This window comes from Momordica charantia, assembly GCF_013281855.1.
Source record: "Momordica charantia cultivar OHB3-1 chromosome 4 unlocalized genomic scaffold, Mcharantia_2.0 BLBB01000004.1, whole genome shotgun sequence".
NCBI lineage: Eukaryota > Viridiplantae > Streptophyta > Magnoliopsida > Cucurbitales > Cucurbitaceae > Momordica > Momordica charantia.
This window is the reverse complement of record NW_028275162.1, coordinates 25,823,656-25,849,075: the sequence shown is the minus strand read 5'-3', so window position 1 is coordinate 25,849,075 and position 25,420 is coordinate 25,823,656. Positions and strand designations below refer to the sequence as shown.

The 25,420-nt window shown below is 35.4% G+C and overlaps 3 protein-coding genes across 8 annotated transcripts; all 3 read right to left on the bottom strand.

The window, feature by feature from the left end:
• Positions 1-209: 209 nt before the first annotated feature.
• LOC111006114 (SET domain-containing protein) lies at positions 210-7,901 on the bottom strand. 3 transcript variants are annotated; one of them, XM_088123066.1, is made up of 19 exons: positions 7,476-7,901; positions 7,277-7,373; positions 7,069-7,202; positions 6,454-6,590; positions 6,225-6,343; positions 6,083-6,146; positions 5,887-5,997; positions 5,692-5,751; positions 4,944-5,096; positions 4,257-4,326; positions 4,035-4,075; positions 3,827-3,907; positions 3,610-3,645; positions 2,828-2,911; positions 2,257-2,390; positions 1,348-1,436; positions 1,107-1,255; positions 942-1,012; positions 286-508 (listed from the first exon to the last, which is right to left on the bottom strand). In XM_088123066.1, exons 4-18 carry the CDS (start codon positions 6,565-6,567, stop codon positions 977-979), a joined length of 1,341 nt encoding a protein of 446 aa, XP_087979192.1. In that variant the 5' UTR covers positions 6,568-6,590; positions 7,069-7,202; positions 7,277-7,373; positions 7,476-7,901; the 3' UTR covers positions 286-508; positions 942-976. The 3 variants fall into 3 exon arrangements, with proteins under 3 accessions (XP_022133557.1, XP_087979191.1, XP_087979192.1); XM_022277865.2 differs by lacking the exon at positions 942-1,012 and having other exon boundaries at positions 210-508; positions 7,476-7,876; XM_088123065.1 differs by lacking the exon at positions 942-1,012 and having other exon boundaries at positions 210-508; positions 4,989-5,096; positions 7,476-7,874.
• Positions 7,902-9,980: 2,079 nt separating this feature from the next.
• Positions 9,981-14,725, bottom strand: LOC111006113 (uncharacterized). 3 transcript variants are annotated; one of them, XM_088123194.1, is made up of 4 exons: positions 14,577-14,725; positions 14,230-14,433; positions 11,630-14,133; positions 9,981-11,543 (listed from the first exon to the last, which is right to left on the bottom strand). In XM_088123194.1, the coding sequence occupies exons 2-4, from the start codon at positions 14,251-14,253 to the stop codon at positions 10,187-10,189; spliced, it is 3,885 nt and encodes a 1,294-aa protein (XP_087979320.1). In that variant the 5' UTR covers positions 14,254-14,433; positions 14,577-14,725; the 3' UTR covers positions 9,981-10,186. The 3 variants fall into 3 exon arrangements, with proteins under 3 accessions (XP_087979320.1, XP_087979321.1, XP_087979322.1); XM_088123195.1 differs by having other exon boundaries at positions 9,981-11,534; XM_088123196.1 differs by having other exon boundaries at positions 14,265-14,433.
• Positions 14,726-16,749: 2,024 nt separating this feature from the next.
• Positions 16,750-24,611, bottom strand: LOC111006323 (pentatricopeptide repeat-containing protein At3g58590). 2 transcript variants are annotated; one of them, XM_022278186.2, is made up of 2 exons: positions 24,288-24,611; positions 16,750-19,662 (listed from the first exon to the last, which is right to left on the bottom strand). In XM_022278186.2, the coding sequence occupies exon 2, from the start codon at positions 19,634-19,636 to the stop codon at positions 17,444-17,446; it is 2,193 nt and encodes a 730-aa protein (XP_022133878.1). In that variant the 5' UTR covers positions 19,637-19,662; positions 24,288-24,611; the 3' UTR covers positions 16,750-17,443. The 2 variants fall into 2 exon arrangements, with proteins under 2 accessions (XP_022133878.1, XP_087979225.1); XM_088123099.1 differs by having other exon boundaries at positions 16,750-19,655.
• Positions 24,612-25,420: the final 809 nt, after the last annotated feature.

Genomic DNA, 25,420 nt, shown 5'->3' with positions numbered 1-25,420 from the left:
TAATATTTTCATGAATGTTAATCCCCCAATATTCACGCTATTCCATTTTGATTTACATTATAGTTTTCAAACTCTCGAGTTTATTATATGTTAACCCAAGCTTGTAAGCCACATAGGTTAGTTTAAGAGTAGGCGAATATTGGCTCACAGATTGAAATGATAATTTTTTAAAATTAAACCTTCCAAAAGTTGCAAGACCAAAGAACACATGATTTAATAATAAGTTTAACATTGATTTAATGTGTTTCAAATGACTTGTTTTTAATTAAAGCATTTGAAAACATATAATAGAATAGTTAATGAACACGAAATAAATGAAGTATTGTACAACGAGTATTCATAAAAGTCTGATGAAGTCCTATAATATTTTAAAGGTATCACAATAATTCTCCAGCCAAGTAAGAGCAGAATTGAGGATACAAAGCTCACCATTGAGAAGATGTCGGGCCATTAGCTTCCGTTGTGCCAACTTTTTGCATAGAAAGGGAGAATCAACCAACCCTAGTGACTGGATGGCGGATACAAGAATATTTATGTAAGACTATGAGCAATTAAAAAAATCTATATTAAATATAGGTTAAAGTATATGGACTAAAATGAACCAAGCATATATCAAAATGAACCAAAATGAAAGTTGAAGGACCAAACTAAGTATTTTAACCTTAAATATTTAGCTCACTTAGGCACTGAAAATAGTAATGCTAATGGACTAGTTACGTAACAGAGACAAATAAAAATTTAAAAAATAGGGCAGTTGCTCCAACTTGGTCACATTCAAGAGGTTGCATAGAAAAATTTAAAAATTTTAGCTTTGCCACTGCACATAAGGCGTAGCATTTAAAACAACAATACATTGTGAAACGAATGAGAACTCGAAAATATAACGATCATGCCCGCAAATAAAGCTAAGAGCTAAAGCGCTGCACGCTTGTGAAAAGTACCACTAGAATACTGGTTGAATAATTCTGCCAATGTTCTAACAGGAAAATAAAAATGCTGTACGATACATGTGCTACACATCAAAGCAAATAATTAGATGGATACGAAGGAATGGAATTTATATAAACAACTTTCAATTAAATAAGTTGATGTTGGAGTGTGGGTACCTCAATAGATTCATTATACTCCTCAACTAATCGTTTGAATTGAGAGAGCAAGATCTGATGTGCTTCAACCTCTCTATTGACGTTCTTTAGTGGAATTCGAGCCAACCGACCATCGCCATTAGTTGCTTCAGTAATTAAGTCATTTAACTCTATATTCAACAAGCACCAAGAAAATATCAAACTCGAGCCATGACAATGCAGAAATAACTAACTCAGAATTCAGGAAGAGGGAGATAAAAACCTTGGGGATGACTGCAAGATAAAATACGAGCAAATGCACGAAGTGATTGGGGAAGACCTCTCCCTTTCCCAGTAGCGGATCTCACTTCCCTAATGGTATGTAAAAGTTACCGAAGTTGTAATACTTATGGTAAACATAATCTAACTATTACACAGTTACACAAACATGGAGTAACAAACAAAAACTAAGTGGAGAATGTAAATTCTTCCCAAAATCTGTTGCTGACGGAAAAGTCATAACATGATTAAACATTCTATTATCAAAAAATCCAACGCGGTTGGCTGAACAAACATCCAGCCACTTTAATGCCCTGCCCTCGCTTGGGTTACAAGCTCGCACTACCGAGCTCGGCTTAACAAAATAAACATTTTACTCGTATAATTATTATCAGCATAACATAATTGTATAGAACTTAAAATCCAACGTTTTCTTCAAGCTAAGCCTCCTCCGAAAATTATCACCATTCTCCTCCTAAAAAAGATATGTTCCATAATACACATTGAAGGCAAGCTCATAATCCACAGGAGACTAATCATAAAACTGAAAACTAGATTCTATCCCCATATAACCTACAAAAACATGGATAATTCAATTAGAATGACTTGTTCATATACGAAACCGATTAAACACAGACTCTTGTAGTATATCATTCTTTTAAACAAAATCAAATGAAAAACACATAATGCAGCCAGTTTATCCAAGTCCTCATAGACTATCATTTTTCGTCTCATGTATAAAACATAAACTTCTCAGCTTGAATCATTGGTAAAATTATTTCAATAAACCCATGTCCTATCTTTCCAGAAGTAACATGTTGCTGGTCTACATCATATCTTAGTATCCCGTTTCCACAACTTATAGCACCATGGATCAAAATAAATGCAACTGTTTTTTTGATATGATACTAACCTGATTGTGAAAGAATTCTTGGGTGAGTAAACGCCATTAAAATATTTAGTATTTGATGTGCAACTTCTTTGCCAAAGTTCCAACTTTATTCTCGCCAAGGGATCATTTCCAGTCGCTACAACCTGCACCTGAACCTGAGCATGCCATATTTCCATGGAAACATGGAAAATTTAACATCAAAACAAGCATCAATAACATAACATAAAGAACTACCGCTTCTTCTGTAGACATAAAAGTAAATATAAATGATAAATAGCATTAACAAACTATATAATTATGTCCAACGTATCCACTTCTTATCCTAAAGATTAAGGGTAGAACAAAGTTGGAGACAAGAACACTGCATGATGCAAGATAGAGGAACTAAGAGAACCTAAAGAAGATTGCTAGGGATTTGTAGTATATCAAATGTAAGGATCAAATTTAGACCACACTATATCATAAAGGGAGATCTTAATCTTAATTGATTGGAAGTATCACCATAATAGAATTTTTGGAATATGAATAACTATATTCAATAATATTATTTCTCCATTGTATCAATCGCTCCCTTCAAAATTGACATACAAACCTGATCGTGCATGTTGTATGGAAGTGCAAACCCAAAGTCCAACATCAACGTAGCATTTGAATATTTGCCATAACTTATTAGCACCTGTACAAAATAGTTTTAGTGAATAGTATGGTAACAAATCAAAGTACTTCATAATGGAAAATGGATCATTCTGGCTTGCAATTCCATAAAATACAAGCACAAAAGTACCCAATAGAGCATGTACATAAAAAAATACATCCGCTTCTTATTATCATGATGATTAGATAAAACCAAAAACAATAAGCAGACAATGAATTGGCACTTAGGAGCTCAAATAAAAAACTTTCAACAAATGATATCAATAGACACGTGTGAAATCTGGGATTAATTCCAACTTCTCTTGTCCACATACATTTCACAAATACATGTAGTTAACAATAATAAGTGTGTACATATCCAAGGTTTAGAAAATAAAAAATAAAAAAATTGTCAAAACTTTATGTCATATAAGCATACAACCATAACTTATTAATATAAGAAAGATATTTAAAAGAAATCAAAGTAAAACTTCTTCCATCACCCCCCAAGAAGGGAGACACCAAAACAAAATGCACAGAAATGACCCCACACAGTTTAAAGGTCCCCACACGAGGTTTGTGAATAAGTGATTGTCTGATAATGAGCAAGGAATGTCCGTCTTTAAAAAGAGGATGGACAAGTACAAATTATGGGAATTTTCTTCACAAACGGATGAAGAAAAACTAAAGCCGACTACTTGGCCTTTCAGCTTCAGATAATGAATGAAAATGAAGACTCACATGTTCGCCTGGAGCATAGTCACGATCAGCAATGACCTGACATAGAAATTCAGATACTTGAAAACCAAAAAGGAAATTCAGTTGACAAAAAATAGAGAAAGAAAGAAAAATGTCCAAGTTCCATAAATGGACTAAAATAAATTAAAAAAAAAAATCAAAGTTACAATTTAATATTTCCTTGGAAATAAGATATGTGGTAAGAAAGGGTGAGTAGGACCTCGGAGAGCTGGTTGTCGTCATCATTTAGTATCACTGCTTCTAAAGTTCCATCATGATTCAAAAAATCTGCAAATGGAATCTGTCGAAAAATTAAATTGTACAAATATGACTCGAATAGAGTTCTTTATTGTACTATGAAACTTGTTTGTGCTTTAGATGTAAATTGTAATACAAAGAAGAGAAAAAGAAATGTCACAAAAGAATACCATAGAGACACCCTTTGCACTTCCCCATGCTCTAGAAGTAACTGTCAAATTCAATATAGTAAAGCAATGAATATATCTGTACTAAAAGAACAAAATTTACAACTTTAAAATTTTCGAAGAATCGCAAACTAATAGAAAGTCAAACTGTTCCCCTACGTGTGGAAATTAGAAAGGGAAAACATCCCCACTAATATATCTTCCTTCTCAACTGAATTTACCTACCAAGAGCATAAGCATACATGAAATGCTGGTAGTTGAAGCTATCAATTATCTCAGGGAAGGTTTCCAGGGCCTAAGAACATATAATGTACCCACAACATCAGGAAAATCAGTGAAACTTATCTCAAATGAATTATGGAATAAATATTTTTAACAAACATGATCAAATTAAATGCTCTAATGTATATAATATCTCCATTTACCATTAGAATTATAACCTAAGTAATGGCTGGGACTGGGAGATTAGATGTTACAAGCCGCTACCACTTACAAGAGTGAAAGTACTAATAGGGATAGTTTGGAAATAGTATTAGTACATTAGTTAGGGGCGTTATGGTAATTAGTTAGGGGTAAGTTAGGATATAAATAGAGGTAGTATGTAGAGAAGGGAGTATAATTTTGGGAATAGTCTAAGGTGAGGAACGTGGCATAGTTCTTGGGAGAGAGATAGCCTCTCCAAAGGCCATTAATATTGTAATTTCATCTTTGATATGGTAATATAGTTACATTGACACTTTCTTATAATCGGGATCCTAACAACAAGATGCATTAAGCACTCTTCCAGAGTTAAAAAAATCCACTCCAATTTGAATTAATTTTAAAAGGAATGTAGTGAAAAATGATATTGAAAGTCCGCACCAATACAAAGCATGATATTTGGATAACAAGATATTGGTAGCAAATGCTTACCAGATCAAAGAAAATGCCAAGTTGTAGCTGAAGCAAAGCACTTACTTGCCTGATTGCCACAAATTCCCTTTCAATTTGTAATCTTTGATTAAGTGATTCCTCATACAAAGAGCTTTTACGAATCATCTGCAACTCACTTTCGCACCAAAATATCTACAAAGTCTCTAATAAGGGAAAAGTTAGTCAGGAACTAATTGTTATTTCTAAACATCTTCAGACATCGTAAAATTGAAAACTTGGAAGTTTCATCAACTATTTTCAAAATAGAAAAAGGTCTTTGAATGAAAAATAAGAAAATGAGGGCTCACTTGCGAAAATGATGACCAATATTTGCCGATCTATTGTAATGTAACCTTTCAAGTTTTATGTACTTACAGAGCAACCAATAATAGAGTAATAATATTAATGATTTGATGTTCTAATTATAACTTTTAGCATGTAGGTAAAGATAAATTCATAAGATAGGCCTATCCTTGCTGCAGTCACATTCGCCACAAAAAATGTATTTCCAAGTAGAAAGAAACAACAGTGTCTGAGCCACAACATCTGTAGATCATTTATAGCCTTGCCACGTCTCAAGAAAATGTTGGATTATTGACAGAATTTATTTCACGAGTCACTCATTTAGTCTAGAATAAAATAACACATACGATTCATACATATATAAGGTTGCTCATGCACACAGCATGCTAAATGCACAACTACATGAAATTTTTTCACGAATCAAATGAAAAGACAAAATACTAACTGTGTTATGCATCTCCCATGGTTGAGGAAGTCGGGTAACATAAGGAGCCCATTCAGAATCCTACCATGAAAATAACAAATTAGTATATCAAAATCCAACTCTCAATTGATTTTCAAATTCGAGGTAATCTCATAGCACAGTTGAATGCAAACATCATTCTCATCTTTAATGTAACCAACATAACTTAAACCTTACCAAACTGAGTTTCTGCTCAAGTAGAATTCCAAGAGCGAGCTTGGCAACATTTCCAATCTCATTGCCTAACAGATGTCTAATAGGTGAAGGAAGAATATCAGATGAGATTTGCTGCAAAGAGAAACGAAAGATATCAATCTATCACAGTATCACTATTTAAGATACTTTATGAAGCTATTCACAAAGGATAACATACCACATTGAAAGGAACCTTTAAAATACAATCTCCAGCTCTTATAGTCTCAGAAGCAAACAGAAACCTGAACTCAGCAAAGGGAGTGATGGATTAAATTATGTAAACCTCATATAAAGGTAATGGCTGAAGTCAAAGAAGCAACCTGCCAATGGAAGACTTCCCGATAGAAAGCACTGATGAGATCTTCATCTCTGCTTTTCGCTCCAACCATGGTAAAAATGCCCCATCAGTATCCTCATCCTCATTAAATGAATGCAACTCCTGATAAGTAAATCATGGTTAGAGTTTAATACAAACTAAAATCTTAGAATGAGATTGTGAAGCTGTCAAGATTTCCCGTTCATGCTTAACATCAAAGGCAACAACAATACCTCTGGTTGAGAAGAGGATGAGAAGTGCCTAATGAAGCGGAGAGCATGAGAACTAGAAATTGATGTAGACGTCCCCCATCGCCATATATTGGTGAATCGAGTACCCAATAGCATATCAGAGCTCTCGATAGTTCCAACTGCTCTGTTAAACTTAAATTAGTACTAATACTTTTAACATCACAAGTTATATCTAAACGTAACACACAAGTCTCAAAATAATGGGTAATCACCAATTTTATTCCAAATGAAAATAATTAGTCACCAAATTTGATTTCAAATGTGGATTAGGATAACCTCGTACTATGCAGAACACGGAAAACCTAAATATGTCTTGCTACGACGAGTCCAAAAAGGTCGAAGAGGAAGAGAGTTACGCAAACTAAAATTCTAGCAATGCCTTTATAATTTTGTCATCTGCCCCCGTACGGTCGATGTTATGCAAGAAATTTCCAGAATGGGTCTCCCCCAAGTCATAAAGTCCGGGAGGTATTGCTTCCCAATAGCAGTCCAATATTATATCATGTAGCTTGAAAAAAAGATGTAGATTACACTCTCAACTTGATCCAAGTTGTTTAACGTAATTATTACTTTTGAATAATAATCAATTTTAGATACCTGACGCCGTGGAGTCTGTTATGTCTTCTTGTTATTATGAACTGAATGCCACTTGACTATGCCGAGGAGTCCAATTACTGAAGCTGTGAGACATATGTGGTTCTATTTCAAATTAGGGATTTTCCTTTTCGATCCTGCAAATTGGTTCGTCTTTATAAGATGAAAACATCCAAAGATTATTCTTTTCTTCTAAATAGATTAAGCTCACCATTACTTAATTTTCGGATGATTCACAGCAGTAGGCGTGACAAGAGTTCACGAACAACCTTCAATCACCGACTACTTTCATGTCCGAAGGATGAAAACTTGCATCAAGAGAGAGAGGCATCGACACATTGCCATTAGAATGAATCGAAGAAGTGAGAGAGATAGAGATACAGAGTTGAAAAACGAGACTTGAATCTCACCATTAATTAAAGTAATGAAACAAACGTGGAACCATGAATTATTCCTTGACGCCTTCCTCCGATTTCAATTTTAGGGTTAGGGTTAGAAAACAGCGTCTCTCGGCTGTCGAGGTTGAAGGGAATCGTCCACACTCCACTTCCAACAATCAACATTTAAGCATCTGAAAGAACTTAGTTCAGCAGAAGAATGAGTTTATGCAAATGAAGAAGACGGAGTGGAACCATCCATTTATAGGAAAAACGAGTGACGTGGTAAAGACGCCGTAAAATTAAAATTTAATTAATAAAACACCAAAATCCGGCCAAATGCTTTGACCAATCTGGATTTCTTTTCGTTCTAAAGTTAATAATTATTTTCGTTGAAAATACAATAATAATTATAATTATTTTCATTTTAAAAACTTACGAAAAGCCGTTCTTTTTTTTTTTTTTTGTAGAAGAAGAAATTAGAAATAAAAAACAAAAAGTTACCAACTGTTCATATTTTTTTGTTCTTGTAGAATTTCTAAAAACAAAATCAACTTTCTTATTTTTTATTTTCGCTTTCAATGTTTTTCAAAACAAAAGTAAAAGCGTTATTTTGTAACATAAAAATTTAGAACATTCGATTATAAAAATTAATTTCATATAATCAATTTTAAAGAACGATAAATTGTTATCAAGCTCACTTATGTTATTTTATCAATAAAAAAAGAATTAAAGAATAAGGGAAAAAAAACCAATTACGAAACGCCCCTGTCCATGATCGAACATCGTCGCTACTCAGGTGACGCCTACGCCCTATTCGTCTCTTCCAGAGTAGAGAATTCATCGCTATTAGGCTTAGGGTTTCGATTCGCACCAGAAATCAAATTATTCTAGACCGAGAAACAAAGGAGTTAGGTTTTCCATAGTCCAATCGTTCTGGAGATCAATTCTCGTTAAGCCGTACCTAATACATTTTCGTTAATGTAAATAGTGAAGTTCATTCGTTACAGTATAGTATGCTGCTCGGGGTTACGGCAACAATGGCGGTGCGATTACTTTAAGCAAATCAAGACGGCAAGTAGTGTGATTACCTTCATTTCCACCGCCGAAGCCGAGAGAAAAGAAGACGAGTGCAATGCAAGCGATGAGTTTTGATCGGAACAGTTCCAAAAGCTGAAGCCTGGAACTCGAAGGCGATGATTATAACGATGAAATGAGTCGTCCAAAAATCTCAGCGTCTGAAGAAACTTGAACTCCACAAATGAATGAGTCTGAAAATCGGGAGAAACTCGCTTCGTTCCGAAGAAGAGTGAGCCCCAAACCATCGTTTTATAGAAAAACAAGGCTGCGTGGCAAAGACGCTGTAAAATTAAACTTATTTAATAAATTGTCGAAATCCGGTCAAAACACTTTGACCAGTTCAGATCAATTTCCGTTTTAAAAGTAATAGCTTCCCGGGAATATTAATTCTGAAATAATTTAAATTTTATTAATTACATTTTGGCGTCATTCTTCTGCCGATTTTTATAGATAATTTGTTGCCCTCCTTTTGGGACAGATTTTAAGAACTTTTTTTTTTAATAAAATTAAAACAGTGAACGTAGTAAACGGTTAATTATTCGTTAAATTTGTACAAATTTAGTTCAGATTCCTAATACTTTTGAAATCGGTAAGAAACTGGTTTCAAATTTCTAATATTTTAAATAATGAAAATAATTTCTAATTTCTAATTACGTTTGGAATAAAATTTAATATAAATTATTGAAATTAAAATTAGAGTAAGTATAACCTTTTACTAATATGATCTTAATATTTTGTAGGAATTATATTATTTATTTTGTAGGAATTATATTATTAATAACGTAATAGGCACCTGTCAACATGATTTCAAATTCTTTGTCAAATAATTTGTTTGTCATAATTATCTACAATATGTATTATTAAAAAACAAAAAACAAAAAAACCAACACATAACATCTCTTTTTATCTTGATTTATTCACGCACACTTTTTCCAGTCTGACGTAAATTTTCGTTGAAAGATCGTGCTGATCAATCACGAATGTCATTTAGTTTCTATAAACATCAAATATGGTGATTTCAATGTCTATGAAAACTTTTTTTTAGTACAAATAGAAGTGTAATTCAAACTCATGACCACATGTGTCAATTATCGTTGATCAAAGTTCATGTTAGCATCTATGAAAACATTTAAGTTTTACAAAGTTGTGCCATCACAATTTTCAAAAAAATGATGTAAAGAAAAGTGTGTTTTTAAATTCTTCTTATTCTTTCAAGAACTTAATTGTGTGTGTTTAATAGTAAAATTAGTGTTTTTGAAAAACATAGATTCAAGTATAATTGATTTTTCAAAATCACAACGATACCTTAAAAACCAATTTAAAATGATTTTAAACTTTTCTAAAATCTAATTTGCTAAACATGAGTAATTTCGGCAATGATAAAAGTCAGGCCAAAATCACTACATGTACGCCTTTAATATAAAAATATAATATTTTATAATTTGTGGGTGGAGAAAGTCAAAATGTGAAGCAGCCATATATTGAAGTGACCAATGACCATAATCCAAGCAGAAGCAACTTCACCGAAACTGCAGAAGAAATCACCTTTCCAATAAGAACTAACTTATCAGAAAGTAAGTGAATCACCATTCACCTGGCTTCAGAATTGCACAAATCTAATGAGTTTAGAACTATAAACCAGCAGATTATAACCAGAGGCGAATTCAAAATCTTTTTCTTTTCATTCGTGAGATATCTTCAAAGCCATGATCATTCCACATCTGCCGACCATGCCTGTAATCTTCTACTTCATGCTCTTCGATTACCACCCCAGTTCGTCTAGTTAGATTTCCTGGTTGGTTCTTTACACGTCTATTGAACTCCCTCTCCCTCATGTTACCTCTTTCATGAAACTCTGGAGGTCCGTCCTCTGCACAGAATCTGAAAGGCCTGCGGCTATCCTCCGCATTGTTATGATAATTCTCACCATCAGAATCATTATATTGAGGTCTGAATGAGTGAAGATGTTCATGTCTGTCAGAAAACCTTCTTCGGTCGTCATCGTTGCCATCACCGGACAGTTCGTTCAATTGACTAGGCCCATCAAAGTACTCACTGCTCTCTATCCTATCTCGAGGATCCATAATTTCAAACCTCCTGTTTCTAAAGGACAATCGGTCAGATCGATTCCTACATCGAATATCTGATCTCATATGGCCTTGGTCCGGAGCAGAACGCATATCCCTCAAATCACTGGATGGCAGTGGAGAAAAAGGGAAACCATGTCTACGAACTGGCATATCTCCATGGATAGGAGGAGGCTGATCAGGAGATCTCATCCTGTCCCCCCTATAACCTGGTGAACTTCGACGTGTCATTCCTAAATGCCCACAAAATCTATAAGACTTTCTTTTGCCTGGAACCCATTGGCCAGGAGAGCGTCCTCTAGACCTTCCTGGAGATTTAGAATCAATTCTGGGAAAAGTTTTTCTTTGGATAGTAAAGTTCCTTCGTTCTCGGATAAAAGGAGGCCGATCTACTTCGTATGGAGGTTGAGGGTGTGCATAGATTGGATCCATGGTCTCGTCTTCAAAAGTTCTCATAAACTTTTCACCATGTCGTGGTCCAACCAATTCGGAACCAGCTTCGCGAATGCATCCACTTGGACTAATATTTCTAGGCATTCTGTGTACCATTTTAACACCTCGTACTGGAGGACCATCTCTTATACCAGGTGACTTCCTCCTAGAGGGTATATGGCAGTAGGGGGGGCCTTCGTCATCTAATATTTGTCTACCTTGACGACCAGCACTACGAAACGGGCCATTGGGTTTGATTTTATAATGGTTTTGATCGATGTCATCGTCAGAAACAGCAGACAAGTATTTACGTCTGGGGGCATCGTATGGTATTTGATCACTGTAAATTCCTGGAGAAACTGTTGGATTAAAATCCCATTCACCTTGTAGAGAGTCTGTCCGGATAGTGAATCTCTCTCTTCTATGAAAATTCGTTTGGGGTGACAGATTCTGGTGTCTATTCACATAAATTTTCTGGGAAACGCCACTGTATCTGTCATCTCTAGAAAATAAGAAGAAATCAGCATTGCATTAGCTTGATTAACATTTATATTTTTAAAGATAAAAAAAGCAGTGACCATCGAGCACCTTCCTTGAGGTTGTAATTTTCCCCCTTCCAGCGCTACGTCGAGTATTTGTTCTCTGTCAGTTCGTGTTAAAACTGACCTCAATGAATTAGATCTTGTTTTACTAGGAGATGAAGAAGTAGAACCATGACACGGATTAATATGTCTGCTGCCATGAATAAAATCATCAGTTGCATCATCATTATTTACAGGCTCTTTAACATTTGGCAAAACTGGATCATTGTTTCGCACAAAATCTACTGTTTTAACATTCTCTGCATCACCCTGAGAAACTGTCACAATTGGTTCTTCAATTCCATCTGTGGCTTTGTCAGAAGAGTTCTGGTCCTCTAAGGCGTCTCTTTCCTCACAATGAAACAATTGCCTTCTACCTGTGGCTTTTATAACCTTGTTAGAGGCATTCTCTTCAACAAGTATTTCTTTCAAGTAAGAAGCTTCATCTTTTTCTTGCTCAGAAGATTGATTGGTAGTTACACTATGAAATTTGTCTTCTTGTCTAACATCGTGACTTTCTAATTTATTTTCCTGCTTAACAGAAATCAGAGTGGAAAAATCAGTACCAGGCAATCCGACAGAATTAATCTTCTTATCCTTACTAAAATCACCATGATCAAAGTTTTCAACTTCTCTTTTCACACATACGCTGCTTTCTACTTGAGTCTTTAATAATGGTTCCCGAACCTCCCCATCTTCATAATCTTCTTCGATATCATTATGAACTTCAGCCATGGCCCCATCTACATCCTGCTTGCCATCTGATTCATATTCAGAACTATAAGGATATTCTTCTAATATATCAGCTGATAAACTAATCTTTTCCTCATCACTTACAGAACTTTCCTCACCTCCCTGTAAACCAGAGCACTGCTCATTCGAGAGTTTCAAAAGACACCACTTAGGATTATTCTGATTCTCATCTTCAGCATTGAATGGTTTTGCAATAGAAATACTTGAATCTCCCAAACCCGGATCCTTAGTTATATCAGTCTTTTCTGAGTTGACAAGTCCACCACCACATTCATTAAGATTTCCTTTAGTAGGAGTTGGCAATTCTGAATGGTTCAACATGTCACCATCTGTAGCCAAATAAGTTGAACAAGAAGGATTTCTGGCTGCCTCCGACATCTCTGCCACTACAGGCACCGCTATAGGACAAGAATTATCTACATCCGGAAGAACTTGCTTAGATATCAAATTTAATCTACCCCCTAACATCTCAAGTGCTTCCTTTTTGCTTTCATATACTGGTTCAGATTTAAAAGATTTAGCCTTGACTATGTTCATCGGACTACAAATATTTGAAGCCTTGGGGAGTTCAAGATTGCATTGATCATCTAATTCACCATTCATTAAAGCATCGCCTGATAATCCCAATCCTTTAACTTCATTGCTTTTAGACTCCAGTTCGGAGCCCTTAACAAATGGTTCTGCCTTTACAACTTTAAGTGCAACATTAAGATCATCAAACTGCATATTGCCTGGTGAGCTTAAAGAAGAATCAGTACTCCTAAAGTCTAGTTTAACAGATGAAATTTGTTCTTGCTTCGTTACAGGCCTAAGATCAGATGAATTGAGACTTAGATGAAGATAATCACTTTGATCTAAAGGGGTTGGTTTTCCTGACGAAATATCTGCTCTAACCATTTCAGTTGAGCATCTATGTGTAGTGACAATTGTGTTTGTCTGAACAACTGGAACCTGCACTGAAGGATCATCACTTGCACAGCCTTCCCATGATTCCATTGAGGTATTGAGATCCCAATTTCCCCTATTTGACTGCTGAAGAGAACCATCATAATCAGACCCTACATTGCTAGTGAGACACTGGGTATAACTTCCTTGCTTGCTTAAGCTTAGGTTCAGTGACACTGGTTCTAAATTATTCTGCTTTTGCCACTTCCTGTCACTCCCTTTTACAACCAAGTCTGGAACGAGACGTTCATTCAAGCCTACTGATAATTCAGCTTCTGTTTTAACTAGAGAAGTTAAAGATTTGCACTTTTCAAGTTCTTTTCTGTCAATTCCAACTCTTTTCTTATTAGCACAAAGTCCAAGTTTAGAATTAGGATCAGATGTTGGTAACTTTAACTCAGGTTTCTCAAGCAGATGAAGTGCATGCTTTTCATTCTCTACATTCATAGCTTTATTTTCCACTTGATGATTAAAACAAGCATCATCTTCCTGAAACCTGACTCCGGAGGGTTCAATATTGCTCTGGACCCTATTTGAATTGCATAAATCAACTTTTCGTTCACTTTCCTCGGAAAAAGAAATCTCCTTCTTTTCAGATAATTCAGAAGTTGTGATTGTAACAGAACTCGAAACTGTTATACCATCAGATATACCGGGTTCTGCTACTTTTACTAAGTTATCATCTAGTGAAAGAGAAGATAATTCTTTGTGTGGAGACGATGGAGAAGATTGGACTATAGTAAATCTCCTCTTCTTGATAGGCACAATTACATTATAATCACTAGCTGACATGACAGTGTGCTTAAACCCAACCTGCCAAATGAATATATACCGAGAAAATTATGACCACACAAGAAGAAATGTGCATGATCTTCTAATTCCAGAAAACAACAAGAAATCGTGAAACACCTCTTCAGTTTCGGGAGCAACCATGATTCCAATACCTCAAAAGCTTTATAGATTTTTCGATCTTCAATCAATTTTTTCGTCTTTGTATAGTAAATCCCGCGTTTGACCAACCAAACCTTGAAATCCCTCCCGATTTAATAGTCAGAAAACATTCGAGTACTTCAATAACCTTTCCCTGCTCAACAACTCAAAACCCTAAAAGCCCTGCTTAAAAAAAAAAAAAAAAAAAAAAAAAAAAAAAAAAAAGAGAAAAAAAAAACAACAACAACATAAACCTGACAAATTAACCTATCTTTCTCATTGGATTCATGGAGGAGTTCATACCAGAAATCAGAAATCATACGTACTTGTCAGGCCGATGAGAGTAACGATTAGCAAACTAAGAATGAAATCGACGGGAGCATATAAAACAAGGGAAAACAAAAATCAACGAGCAGCTGACCTAGAAAAACGGACCTGAAACAAATAAATATCAGAGTCGCTGTGATAAGAAAAGGGAAGAAACGTCGTCGCTTTTGTTTAATTGACTTCGGGTTTCTTCAATTTACATTGTCAACCAAACTTTACTAGAATTCACCCAGAGCAATAATTACTTTTTTAATTGTCGATTTTTCTTTTTTTCTTTTCATACTTTACTCGATTTGAATTTACGACTTTGACCTAAATCAATTTAGGTTCATATTTAATATATTTTATCATTACCATCAGGTGTTTTCTACACATAGACATGCTGTAGAAGCGAAGAAGTTGATTGTAACCCTGCCTTTTCCTCCTGATGCTTTTCTATAGCATAGCTTCTTGGAAGGCTGCAAGAGACTAAGGACCTAATAGATCAGGTGATGCAAATATGACTGTGTCAAAAAATCTCTTTCGTGCTGAGACCGAAAGAATACTCATGTTCGTTTAGAGCACGACTTCAAAGATTAAGGAAAAACATGAATCATCATTGAGCTATATATATTTCACGATTGATTTTTTTTGTCACCAAATCTAAAAATTCTTGTAGTGAAACTTGAACTCACAGACAAAACATCAATGTATCAATGGAATATATATATATATATATATATATATATATATATATTGGAAAAAATGATTTTGAAGTTTCTTTATTACAATCACATTTTAGATTGGTTTGATGTTTTGAAAATATGCATTTAATAGTTGATGATCAAATAAGAACAATTGCTTACTTTTCTATATATATAAAAAAAAAAACTTAAAGAAAACCAAATGCATAAACTACTAAAATTTTTATTAGTTTCAAATTCAATCAAATCTTTTGCTCACTGTAACGTAAATGAAAAGTAGAAATGGATATGATTATTATTTTTATTTTTAACTCTGTGCAACATGTTTAACAAAATGGAGCCTTTTTGTTTCTTTAAATTTAAATTTCGCAGGTAGAATAAGCAAAATTTTAAATGTTGATGTAGATGAAAATATGACGTCTTAATTTTATGAAAATACCGATAAAATGTCGACGTCGATGAATATTTCTAAAAAAATTACAAAAGAAAAATTCATAATAAATATTTAAATTAACAAATAAAGTTGTACCTCAATAAAAATTTATTAAATATTAATATTATGTTCATATTCGTGATATATTTTGTTGATATCTTTTATATTTTGTTAATTTTTTATAATGCTATGGAAATCTCGATTCATCGTTCATGTTGATATTGAACCCATATACATATGAAAATTCATATAGACATGCCAAAATTTAGTACTAAGTACTATGGCAAAATCACATTCTCTTGGAGATGAGTGGGAATTTCCCTATTTGTTTCGAAATGAGAATAATTTTTGTTTTCAAATTGATTTAAATTATTATTATTATTTCTATAAATCATATTGGTGTGCACCAAAGTTTTAAATGTCTCAATTTCATGGAAATATCGATACAATGTCGATGTTGATGAATGTTTCTGGAAAAATTATAAAAATAAAAAACTAAAAAAAAAATTAATTAACAAATAGTCGTTTAACCATTTCTAAACAAGTTAAAAATGATTAATATTAATATTATGTCTATATTAGTGAAATTTTGTTGATATTTTTTATAGTTTGTCGATTTTTTTTGTAATAAAATCGATATCGAACCCATGGATACATGGACATGTCCATGGACGACGGATATTTAAAATCATGGTATACACCAACAAAAAAATTAAAACTAGCCTAAAAATGGTTTACTTTTCACTAATACAAGATCCGAAACCCAGAAAGTTATCCAGCACCCACCCCACTCTCCAAGATCAGAGAAGAATGGGACAAGGATGAAAATCAAAATCTCCTATAAATATTGTCTAATTCAAATTATCTTAGACTAATTTTAAAAAACTTTATTACTGTTTTTTTAAAATGAGCTAAATTTTCAAAGCATTAATAAAAGTAAAAAACAAGACAAATAGAATGGCAGTTACCCAGCTTAACAACAATATGAATCTTGGACCTAATTAATAATTATGGTAAATCAGCTTACCAGCTTTCCCTGCAATATAATAGAGCCCGTTTGATCAAAATTCACTTCATTTTCTGAACCAATTGGAGAGTGGAAGAAGCCACTGAATACAGAACTGCAAACTGATCAAAGTTTATAAAGCAGACTCCAAAACTTCTCTCATAGTCTCACAGTTACGACTTAAAAAACAGTATAAAATATAGATACTATAACACAAATTTATGGACTGTGTAAGTTCTTGTTTCGAAACTTGTATTTCACCCAGTCGTACTGATGTATATTCAAGTTTGAAAAAATGGGTAAAGGAAATAATTGTAAGGACAGGGACCCCTCAAGAAGGGCATGGTGCTGTAGGCTGCATTGCTTGAGGTTTAGATTTGGTGGTGTAAGGCGGCTGTGTCATCCACCTTAAAGTCTGCAATTTTTCCAATCTGTGCAGAGTACAGGACGGGAGGCCTTAACGGTGGATGAGTACTCGATTTTATGAAGAACGAAACACTGTTGGGAACGTGTCGATATTCATTAGTACCTTGACATTAAGTGAAGGTTTTGGCAGGCATCCACTGGTTTACTTTCTTCGTTGGGTGGCCAGAAGTGTCCCTCATCATCAAGAAAGAAACATGGTGATTCATGTTTCCCTTTAATCTCTGAAGTCGTGCTCTGAAGGAATATGAGCCATCGGTATTTCTTTCGGTTTCAGCACGAAAGGGATTCTTTGGCACGGTCATGTTTGCATCACCTGGTCTATAAGGTCCTTTGTCTTTTGCAGCCTTCTAGGAAGCTACGCCATAGAAAAGCATCAGGAGGAAAAGGCATGGTGACAATCAACTTCTCCACTCCCGCAGCATGTCCATGTGAAGAAAGCAAGTCAACCAGACATTGATAATGATTCATTTCTGGTTCGATTCCGTATTTCACTTTCATCTTGCTAAACAACTCCATTCCTTCTTTAACAAGCCCACCGTGCTTGCAAGCTGTAAGCACTGCACCAAGAGCTACCTCGTCAGGCCTAAACCCCGATAACTCCATTTCTGCAAACCTTTCCAACGCTTCATAAGCGTCGCCATGTAACCCCAGGATGGAGATCAGAATTGTCCATGTGATTAAGTTTCTGTCTTCCACTTTGTCAAATATTTTCAAAGCACATCCAATGCTTCCACATTTTCCATACATGTCAATTAGCAGATTGCACATAAATGTATCACGACAACTGGGACTGGTCTTTATGATAATGCCATGAACCGAACTGCCAAGAGCAAGGTTGCACAATTTAGCACAAACACTCAAAAGGGAGATGAATGTATAATTGTCTGGATAGATTTGGAGCATGAGCATGCATTTGAAAAGAACCAGAGCTTTGATGTAATTGCTTGTTTTAGCACAAGCTTCAATCAAAATATTCCACGATACAATGTCTGGTTCCTCAAGTAGATAAAGCAACTTTCGTGTCTCGCCATATCGGCCAACTCTATTGTGATATCCAGCAATTATGTTAGAGAGTACAACAGAAGGCTGTTTGTTAGAATCAGATACATAAGTCAGGAAATCAGATATGAGACCATGTTTGGCATAGGAAGAAGCAAGAGAGCTTGATACATAATCATTCTCCTCATAGCCCATTCTTATAATCAAACAATGAATCTGAAGTAATTCCGAAGCCAATAGTGTTCTTATAATGGCTGAAAATGTAAACTCATTAGGTCGATAACCAAAACGGAGCATTTCTAGCAGCAGATAAATAGACGAAGTATAGCAATCAGTTGAGTGACCCAAAATCAAAGTGTTCCAGGAAACCAAATTCTTCTCAGCTATCTCATCAAAGCAATAACGGGCTTCCTCCATTTTTCTGAACTTAGCGTAAAAACCAACCAAAGAAGTGCCCACATATACATCAGACTCCAAAGCAAAACGAATTATTTTAGAATGAAAATATTCTCCATAAATGGAACTTTCCAAACAACTACAAGAGTAGACAACGTTTACAAATGATGCCTGGGTAGGAATTAGTCCATCCATTGACATATCGTAAAAGAGCTCTAATGCTATTTCAGGTTTCTTGACCTTTTCCCACGCCCCAATGATTGAATTATATGTCACAACATCCCGTATAGGCACCTCATAAAACAGTTTCTCAGCTAAGAAAAAGCCTCCACATTGTAAATACATGTTCATCAGAGAATTTACCACCAGAACTTCATTATAAAACCCAATTTTAATCACAATACCATGTAACTGTTGCCCAAATTTCAAGTCCTCTTCACAAGAAAAACAAGACAAAACACCCACAAAAGAGAACTTGGACAGTCCCATCCCTCCACTCATAAGCTCACAAAACAGAGACTTACATTCTTCCACAAGTTGATTACGACCCAGTAATGCCAATATCAAATTCCACGTCACCAAACTTTTCCAATTCATATCTCCAAAAACGCACAGAGCTTCCTGAAAGCATCCATGCCTACCGTACAGCCACATCAAGGCCGTTCCCACAATAGCATCAGCATCAAACAGTCCATTCTTAACTGATAACGCCTGCAATTGAACACCCTGCCAAAAATCCAATAACTCCGCCGACAATAACCCACCAAATGTGAATTGGGTCGACACAAAACCACAATCTCTCATCTCTGAAAACAAACCCCATGCTTCATTTACAAACCCACATCGACTATAAGCACTGATTACCGTGTTATAAGACACAGCATTTCGGTGGGGCATTTTGTCGAACAGGTTGCGTGCCACCGATAACATCCCAAAAGAAGAGTATTGGAAGATGAGATTATTATGGACAAAAATGGCCTGGTTCGGAACAGGACCCATTGTAATTGTGATAGCATGAAGAGGTCTTGTTGCTTTGAGGGAAGGGGCCTTGGAGCATGCTTGAAGTAGCTGGAGGAGAAACTGGTGGTGCTTGGCGATATCACCATTGAAGCTCATGCAGTTCAGCAATGATATCCTTCTCCCTTGACATAAAAAATATGTACTTCTAATATTTAGATAGCGCTTTATTTATTATTTATAAAATAAATATATATTGTATTTAATATATCTCTATGCCACAAATTTATTAATAAGAATTTAACCTAGGAAGAATCATCTTGTCTAGGGTACAGGGTTTCACTCGACATAAGGGCTTGGGGCGTGCGACCTTCCTTGGCACTGCTCATTGTTTTCTTTCCTTCTGTCTAGTTCTGGTTATAAGTTGAATTGTTGTTTCTTAGTCTCTTGTAAATCAATGGACGAAATTACTGAACGATCGAAGTCTCTTTCGTTAACAGCAGAAGAAGAAGACATTATACGTGATATAGATGGCAAAAGTATTCTTTCACATGAGAATATTCAATTGTATCTAGTTGGCAAAATTCTATCTAGTAAATTTGTTAATTTTGAAGCCTTTTGCTCAACGATGAAAAATGTTTGGGGTGTTTCGGGAGATACTCGCTTTGAAGTAGCGGGCTCAAATCTTTTTGTTATACAATTCAAATCTTTTTTTGAGAAAAAACGAGTTCTTATGGGTGGACCTGGTTCTTTAAGAAATCTCCTTTAGTCCTCTCATCTCCTACGGCATCAGACCAACCAGAAAGCATGGATTTTTCTCAAGACCCCTTCTGGATTCAAATTCATAATATTCCTTTTAAGTTTACGACTAAGGATGTGGCTCGAAAGCTTGGATCTTGTTTAGAGGCAACTGTAGAAGTTGACGATGTGTGGGAGGATAATTGGAGTGGTCCTTTTCTTAGAGTTCGAGTTGCTATAAACCTTACTAAACCACTTCGACGTGGTTTTCAGATTGAAATTGATTCGGGGAGCAAGATTTGGTGTCCAATAATGTATGAATGGTTGCCTGACTTTTGTTATATTTGTGGGTTGATTGGTCATACTAATAGAGATTGTGACATGTTTGTGGACCCTCAGAATACTAGGCTAAGATACCAATATGGTGACTGGCTTAGAGCAACTCCTATCAAACGTGCTTCAAGCGCCAAAATGAAGAGCATAACAAGTTTGATAGGAGTTGCCTTGTATGGAAGGATGATGTTTCTTTCAACATGTCGTCGTTTTCAGATCACCACATTGATGGTTATGTGCAGAATAACAATCTGTATTGGCACATTACTGGGTTTTATGGTAGCCCAAAAGAGGAGGGGAAATCTACCTCTTGGAGTCTTCTTAAACATCTAAAGTCTGACGATTATATTCCTTGGGTAGTTGGAGGCAACTTTAACGATATTCTACATGAACATGAGAAGGAAGGAGGTCGACCAAAACCTGCGAGCCTCATATCTATGTTTCGAGATACCATTGACTATTGTGGCCTTATGGATCTGGGATATTGTGGCTATAAATTTACTTGGATTAATAGGAGATAGGAGACAAGTCTCATTAAAGAAAGACTTGATCGAGTTCTTTGCAATCTTGCTTGGAAGAATCTTTTCTCTTTCTCTGAAGTTAGACATCTGGAGTTCTCTTTCTCGGACCATTGCCCTATTTCTCTCCAAGTTCGTTCTGCCCCAAAAGATCAATGTATTCTGAAATTTAGACCTTTCATATTTGAGAATGTTTGGCTTCAGTTTGAAGGATGTGAAGATATTGTAAGGATTGGTTGGCCTGCTTGTTCATCAGATATGGATACCCATCAATTGATTAAAGCTTCTTCTAGTTGTGCTTCTAAATTGATTGCTTGGGGTTTTAATAAAAAAGGTAATTATAGACAGAGGATTCAAAAGACTCAGTGTGTGATCTCCAGAGAGCAATCACTATGCCGGCGGTACGGATTATGCACATTCTATTCTTGTGGCTGAGAGAAATTTAGAGCATATCCTTGAAGAGGAAGAGACATATTGGCGTCACTAAAGATGAGTGGCTGAGGGGAGGGGATAAAAGTACCAGATGGTTTCACTCTAAAGCTTCATATCGAAAGAAACTAAACTACATTCAAGGACTTGAAGATGTGAATGGCATATGGCGAGAGAGCAAAGAGGAGGTAACTGATGCCATTTCGCAGTATTTTTCACATATTTTCTCCTCATCTATGCCTGATCTGCCTTGATTGATTCTGTTCTTAATGGTTTAGAATGCGGAGTTGAAGATAATATGAATCGCTTACTGCAGAGACCTTTTACTGTGGATAAAATCTATAATGCTCTAAAGCAAATTAGTCCCAATAAAGTCCCTGGACCGGATGGTTTCAATGGGTCTTTTTATAAAACCTATTGCCATATTGTGGGTAGGGATGTGACAACCTGATGTCTCAAGATTTTGAACGATCGTCTCTCGCCTAAACGCATTAATGAAACGGTTATTACTCTTATTCCTAAAATCAAAGATCATGTGCGGGTCTCAGATTACAGGCCTATTTCCCTATGTAACACAGTATATAAATTGGTATCGAAGGCCCTGGTAAATCATTTAAAACCTATTCTTGATGCCATCATATCCCCGAATCAGAGTGCTTTTATTCCTAAACAGTGTGTTGTTGATAATGCCATTCTTGGATATGAAAGCCTTCATACCATTAAAAACAAAAGGCAAGGAAAGACCAGTTGGGCAGTACTAAAACTTGATATGAGCAAGGTCTACGATAGAGTTGAATGGCTCTTTCTAGAAAGAATTATTTTGAAATTAGGCTTTGCTAAGGAATGGGTTGATAAAATCATGATGTGTGTTACAACAGTTTCATATAGTTTCAACATTAATGGTGATCGAGTTGGAAGAGTTATTCCCGACAGAGGTCTAAGACAAGGTGACTCTCTTTCTCCTTATTTATTTATTTTTTGTGCTGAGGGTTTGTCTCATTTAATTCAAAGGGCAGAACATAGTAAACAGATCAGTAAATTCTCTCTTTCTAAAGGTGGACCACCGATTACCCGTCTCTTTTTTGCTAATGATAGTATTCTCTTTTTCAAAGCGACTGCTCAAGAGTGCCACATAGTCCGTATGCTTCTTGATTCTTATGCGAGGGTTTCGGGCCAACCCATTAATTTTGAGAAGTCAGATCTCTCCTTTAGCCCTAATGCAAATGTCTCTTTGAAAAACTATCTTGGCCAGATCTTGGGTGTCATAATTGTTTCACATCACCAACGTTATTTGGGTCTTCTTGTGTTTATGCCAAGGAATAAGGTTAACACCTTTCATTTCCTAAAGGATAGAATTTGGAAACTTCTTCAAGGTTGGAAAAACGAGTTGTTTTCAATTGGTGGAAAAGAAGTTCTTATTAAAGCTATTGTGCAAGCTATTCCTTGCTACACAATGCACTGTTCTCGCTTGCCTGAAAGTCTTGTCTATGATTTAAATAGATTGATGGCTCGCTTCTGGTGAGGCTCCAATGGTGAGGAAAGGAAAATACATTGGGCGAGTTGGGCCCATTTGTGTAAACCAAAAAGTTTAGGGGGTTCGGGTTTTCGAGACCTCGAGCATTTCAATAAAGCACTTCTTGCTAAATAATGTTGGAGGCTATATAAAACCCATATGCGCTTCTTACTCAAGTTCTTAAGCATAGATACTTTAAGGATGGTTGTTTGTTTAACGCTAAAGCTGAGGGATCTTCTTCTTTTATCTGGAAAAGCTTAATGTGGGGAAAAAAGCTTCTCACTAAAAGGTCTTCGCTGGAAGATTGGAAACGGGCAGAAAATTTCAATATATGAAGACAGATGGATCCCGATTGAATTTTCCCTCAAAATTAGTCCGCCCCGCTTTCTTTCCCCTACTAGTACAGTGGCAGATTTGATAAGTGAATCAGATCAGTGGAATGAGAGGAAAGTCAGAGAACTTTCTTGAAAATGAAGCGTGGAGCATCCTTGGCCTACCAATAGGGGGACTTGGTAAAGTGGGTACCTCGTAAGACCTCAACCCGCCTACTCGGGTCTTGTATGAATATGCAGGATGAAAAGCAGGGGTGTTACTCAGTGAAAAGTGGATATAGACTAGCCCAATCCTTAAGCTTTCAAGGCCTCCCATCATCTTCTTCATATAGTGAACGGAAAGCTTGGTGGACAGGTGTGTGGAAATTGGGGCTTCCAAGCAAGCTCAAATTTTTCTTATGGCGAGTTTGTAATGATCTGTTGCCTACTCTTTCAAATCTTAGTAAGCGGGGTGTTGAGGACGATAACTTATGCAAAGCTTGTGGAGTTCAGGGCGAAGACATTATTCATGTTCTGTGGAATTGTAAGTTTCCCAAGAAAGTGTGGCGGCATACTCACCTTACTTTCTTGGCTCCTAATTATTTTGGCCCTAGTTTTTTCGAGTTGGCGCTAGATTGGAAGGAGAACATTTCCTGGGCTGATATGGAAGAAATTGTGACCATTTCCTGGACCATTTGGAATAACCGAAACAATCAGATTCATGGGAGAGGTCTCAAATCGGCTAAATATATATGGAGTTGGGCTATAAACTATCTCCAGATATACCGTGATGTGAATAGAAAGCAGACTTGTGTGGTTCCTACCTCATCTGTCAGTTTACAAAACAAATGGATTCCTCCTACCCCTCCTTTATACAAAGTTAACACAGACGCAGCTATGGCCAGTAACCTTATGTGTGCGGGGTTGGGGATTGTTATTCGAAATTTCAAAGGCGAAATTATGCTTACCTCGTACAAATCGATTCCTTTCATTTTTTAGTCTGATCTTGCAGAAGGTTTCGCAGCTATGGAAGGCGTCCGATTAGCTTCAGAAATGGGGATTCATCAGATCGTATTGGAAGTCGACTCAAGCCGTGTTTTCAAGCTACTTTCGTCAGAGGTTGAAGATGACTCTTGCTTAGGCGATGTTCTCCGATAACTCAAAGGCTTTGTGGGCTCTCATGGGGAAATCAATCTCAGCTTTGGTTAGAAAATTGTCCTCCTGATATTTTTGCTCTTGTTCAAAAGGAGACGTTCCTCTGGTTTTTTCTTGCTCGACTTTTCACTTTGCCTTTTGTCTCAAAAAAAAAAAAAATTAAATCATATTTTATTCTTAGATTTTCGGGATTGGTTTATTTTTGTCCCTTGATATTTAAAATATCAATTTTGATCCTTAAATATTTAGAGTTATTTTTATCTCGGTTTCTTAAACTTTTGAAATATCAATAATTTTCAATATGTTTCCAACTATTATAAATACTAAATAAGCCACAACTCCATAATTTTATCATCCAAATGATCAATGCCATTCAATAATCAATTAATTAATTTGTTTCCAACTTTTGTGTTTTTAAAATTTAAACTTATTTATTAACTATCTCTTTAACTATGTATCTAATAATATTTTGAGAATCCTACCCAATTGAGAGAGCCATATATTTCAAAAAGTGTTCTTAAATATTTAATTTTAAAATTTGGACTAAAATCTGACAAAACATAAGAAACATAAAATAAATATTTAATTTTATAATTTGGAATCAAATCTTAAAAAACATAAGAATGATAAAATAAAGAAGTGGCTCACCTATAGACTTTAATTTTATATATAAAATTAGGAACACAAAATATCAACCATTGTTTTAGCTTGTATTTATTTATTGTTTTTTAGTACACATTAAAATATGTGTCATTATGTATCAATACCGTTAAGTTAAGCTCATATTAACAATTTAATTATAATTAATTAACATATGTCAAATCAAAAGTTGAATAATAATTTAAAATATTAAATTAAAAATAGATAAAATAAACTATACATCTTTTATTAAAAATAATTTCATTTTACAACTAAAAAGATTGAACATCAACAGGAAGCGTAATAA